Genomic DNA, 4,617 nt, shown 5'->3' on the forward strand with positions numbered 1-4,617 from the left:
ACCCCGGCTCAGCTGGCTACAGTTTATACATTTCTTGTGCTGATACGGTAATTATAAGTGGGGGATGGGCAGGGAAGAGGCTGCCCCGCTCTGTGAAATGTTTGGCATCTACATAATAGTCCATGCGGTCAGCTCTCAAAATAAGGCCACCAACAGAGAAAGTTCACACGCATCCATATGTCGACGTCTGTGGTTCCATGACTGTATATGTACTGCACACAACCATACACAGTGGCCTATGACATACACCCATACACTGTGATCCACAACATGGGGATATTTCAGAAACATATGACGCATATTTTCCAAGAATGACAGTACAGTAAGAATGTCTCCTAGCAACAAAAATGGTGCACCTTTCAAACTCTTAGGTAACCCACTTCAGTAACACAGAATGACCAACTACAACTGAGTACAAAAGCAATTTGAAATGAACCTTTGGTCCTTGGTCCACAACAGCATTAACAGTTAACCAAAGCCTTGACAATGTCTTGTTGTTAACACACTATTGTTAGTTTAATATCAGTCATGCAGCACAAGAGGCCTACCACGAGGCAGACTTCCCGGTGGGTTGGTATGACAATGCAGTCACACGTGTGGAGAAGAGAAGCCACTACTTAGGTTAACTCCACTCTTGCTGACATACTGATCTAGATCCTCGGCAGCTAACTTTAATTTGCTTAAAGCAAAGCAAAAGTGAGCACATTATATGTGCAGTACATGTCTGTTTATCCACACTTCTGTTTATGACTACTTGTTATAAATCTTAATGTACTTATGATTACTTTTCATGTTGTTTGACATTTTAAAGCATTTTTGTACCACAGATGGTTTAAAATCACTAGAAAGCTTTCAATGAGAAAGACTATCACTACTGTATATGCAACAAGGTCACTGGGATTTGCACTCAACTGTCAATCACCACTGGAGAGAGTGTGTGTCCCATTTTTATAAGAATGTACACAACAGGCATGTGGGCAGTGCCTCTTTTCCCACTTAGTCACTGAGAGCAGCAATGACATAATCATACATTTCACTTGGTCACAATGTCGAAATGCTTTATTAAGACATACATAAATACCAAAATAAATATAGCACACTTTCACAACAGCAAAATTCAGCTGCTGCAGAGAGTATTACAGAAGACTGATTGTCTCAAGAATGTTCAAGTGTACCAAAATCTAGGCTCTCCAGTTAATCATCACTTTCAGAGAGACCGCAATACAATCATATTGTAACTATCTGCATCTGCTGTTCATAGCATGTGTCTTTCACTTCCTGCATAAAGGCACAGTATATTCACCAAGCCAAGCTTCCTCACTTTGAAGAAAAAAAAGAGGTAGAAGAATTGTCTATTGTCGGTGTGTTATTGCCACGTGTTGTTAGCTGTTTTAGCGTATTTAAAATTTGTATCTAACTTACAAGGCACATGGTGCGTTTCCTCTCAGTAACTGCTGACAATGTTGTGTTAGCTGTCAAAACAGGATCAAGCAGCCATTTCAGACGGTAACAGCAGAATGACACTTCCAGTATTAGATATGGCTAGTGAATAATATTGCAGTTAAGTGGTGTCACTATTAACAGTACATCAGTCTCAAATTCTCCAAAAAGAAAACTTGGATATATATAAAAAAGCACATACCCCCAACAAGAACATGTTCTCATTTCAGTCTTGTTTTAAGACAGCACTTTTTGTAAGTTGCTTTCTCTTCTCCTCGAGCTTCTCTTCCAGACACTTGATGAGGATAGGATCCACCTTGGGGTCGAACTTATTGGCGAACCAGTGTCCATAGTTGAGGAGCCAGCGCAGCTCAGCGGCGCCGTAGATGCACACACTGCGCATGTGAGTGCCGCTGCAGGAGGGGTAGAGGTTGCCCTCCAGGTAGCTCCACTTGACCAGGCGTGTCTTGCTCATCAGGTCTGTCACATCGGGCTGCGACCGGAGGATGGCCCCGGGCGCTCCGGGCACGCGCACCAGTGAGGCCCAGAAGTGCTCGTCTGGGGAGTAGGTGTCAGCTGACCAGGCCAGGAAGTCCAGGGCCAGCTGGCTGCTCATGGCGTAGCTGACGAACTCCCGGGACAGCACAAAGTAGGCGCTGCCGATGAACATCTCGATGCCGTGGGGAGGAGGCTCTTTGGGCCGCGACGTCTTGACGGGGATCTTCTGGTACTCGTAAGGCATGTCCTTGAGCTCGTGCTGGAACTGAAAGCGCTTCTTTTTCAGCTCGCTGGGCCGGCTGGTCTCCAGCATATGCGCCCCGTCCAGCTTCTTCAGCTCCGCCACGAGCTCGTAATTAGACTTCAATGGGAAGTCTTGTCCGCACAGATTGATGGCATACCTCCACCGCACGTCAGATCTCAACAGGTCCGACAGGCAGTTCAGGTCGGCCTTTAAGCGGGTCACATGGGCGTACTGCACCGACTCCAATTTGCTGGCCACGAAGACGTTGGGAAAGCACTTCACCAGGCCGTTCACAGCAGCAATGAAGGACTTGGAGGCCTTCTGGTCATAGTGGATGCAGTAGACGTTGTGGGGAGCGTAGATGGCCCGCAGGATTCTCTCCACCATAGGTATGTTCTTGTGCACCACCAGGGAGTAGGCCAGAGGGAAGTCCCTCTCCTCCTGGGTGGGGATGACTTCATTGTACCCCCTGACCTCAAGGTACCTCTGGCAGTCGGCCGTCAACTTGGCAATGCTGTCATCTTCCAAGTCCACTATGGCTTTCCGCCTGATTTCCAAAGACTTGCCGATTTCAACCGGGTCGAGGTTGTAGATGGCCGTGCAGTCGATGTCCGGCTTGTCTGCGTGGGCATTGAAGGGGACGGAGGTAATTCCATAGGGCTCCACGTAAAAGGTGTTTTTCTCCACCACCTTGATGTGGACGAGCTTCAGCACGCACACAATCAGTATGGTGAAGCATAAAAACAGGCACTTATTTTTCAACTTCTTTAGGAGAGGACATCTTCTTACCATTCTGCGGAAAGACAATGGTACACACATTAGTATTTGGACTTGTAGGTTAGAACAGGACAATGTTGCAAGAACATCCTTCTAAAATACTGTACGCTGTAGCAAAGGCAGTTCATTCAACTCTGAGAATATACTGTATGGTCCCAATCCAACTCTTTAAACTCAACTCTAGAGGTGAATTTAACACAGTTTTGGAGCATTTATGACTTTGCAGAGTTAATTCAACAGTGCATTTTTAAAAACTGTATAGTGCAAATAACTGATGAATGTGCAGTTATCTCTGAGAATCTGTTCTCTGTCAACCATGCAGGCTATGGTAGTCAAGTAATATGCAACTGAACTTCCTTTTAGAGTGTGAGTGATGAAAGGTGAAATGTCTTCCAAGCTCAAAAAGAATTCCAGTTGCTTACGAATTGGATTTCTCATAAACTGATTTATCGCAATATACCTATTCGCCTATTATAAACTGTTAATTCAGTTTATGAGCACTTCAATAAACCGGTTACTACAAAAACCTGATTAGAAACTATATAATGATGTGCATATAAAGAGGCTTTATTCACCATAAATCCAAATTCATAATCAAAGTAGGCTACTTTACAGCCCTAGCACAATTTGCAATGCAAACGTCAAATAGGTGAGCAACGACTTTACAGAGGGTTTTATATGCCTACTAGATAATTAACACCAGAAACTCCAAACAATCAGATGCTTACCTTGCACCGTTACACTGTCTGAAAGTTTTTCACATGCCATTAAAAAGGTGTATCTCGCCGTCAGACAACCTGAGGATACAAACAGATTTCAGATAGGCATTTATTTTCACAATGGCTTGAGATCATTTGCAGTTTTACAAAGCGTTTTTTTTTTACATTTTAACGCTTTGCGAGTGCATTTGGAAATACAACGCATACACATCAAAACGTGAACATCCAAATTCACATTACACGCAACGAAAATGAACCGCTCAAAAATATCATCGGCGCATGGCGCACCGCGTAAAGAAACGGTAGAATACACACTATGCCTGAGTGTAAGGCATTCAGTTCATTTCATAAAGATGCCGCAAAGCCAGCGCCATCGTATCGGAAAGTTGTACAGTACAGTGGTAACAATGTTTCAGACTACAAATTATCACCACCCGAAAAAGCAACAAGACACAAGAACGACAACAACGCTTATGGAAAGAGATAAAAGGAAACATGGTGAGGGAAAAAAATAAGTTACTTACGCACGGCATGTCCGAACCCATGACTTGACCCACTCCCAGTGGCAGCAAGTTGACAAACTATGGGCTGGAGGTGGTAGAACTAGGTAGTGACTTCGCAGAGGTAGGAGTGGCAGTATCTCAGTCTGACGAACGGCGTCCTCCTCCCACTCTCTCACGTTTACTACACAAGTCAAGTGCGCTAGTTGAGTTTCTGAAGAGCGCTATTCTTCTAATACGATGAAAGAAGCTGCCCCTTCCAACCAATTTCTTCTCCATTTAAATATGCGATCATTTTTTTCTCTCTCTCTTTATTTAAACACGAGATGTAACAAAACATTTTCTTATCATGGAAGCTTAAGTAGGCTACTATGTTGGAGCAGCGTGAGTAAATGTTTAAATAATCAAATCACAAGCAAGGGTTTGTAATTACAAAAAA

The 4,617-nt window shown here is 43.9% G+C and overlaps 1 protein-coding gene across 1 annotated transcript; it reads right to left on the minus strand.

The window, feature by feature from the left end:
- Positions 1-623: 623 nt before the first annotated feature.
- On the minus strand, positions 624-4,256 carry gcnt4a (glucosaminyl (N-acetyl) transferase 4a). Its single transcript, XM_063186965.1, has 3 exons — positions 4,203-4,256; positions 3,688-3,756; positions 624-2,975 (listed from the first exon to the last, which is right to left on the minus strand). Exon 3 carries the CDS (start codon positions 2,972-2,974, stop codon positions 1,667-1,669), a length of 1,308 nt encoding a protein of 435 aa, XP_063043035.1. The 5' UTR covers position 2,975; positions 3,688-3,756; positions 4,203-4,256; the 3' UTR covers positions 624-1,666.
- Positions 4,257-4,617: the final 361 nt, after the last annotated feature.

Source organism: Engraulis encrasicolus, chromosome 21, assembly GCF_034702125.1.
Source record: "Engraulis encrasicolus isolate BLACKSEA-1 chromosome 21, IST_EnEncr_1.0, whole genome shotgun sequence".
Lineage (NCBI taxonomy): Eukaryota > Metazoa > Chordata > Actinopteri > Clupeiformes > Engraulidae > Engraulis > Engraulis encrasicolus.

What these genes read in the sequence shown, in the direction of transcription:
- gcnt4a (XM_063186965.1), bottom strand. Translation starts at nt 2,974, where the DNA reads ATGGTAAGAAGATGTCCTCTCCTAAAGAAGTTGAAAAATAAGTGCCTG.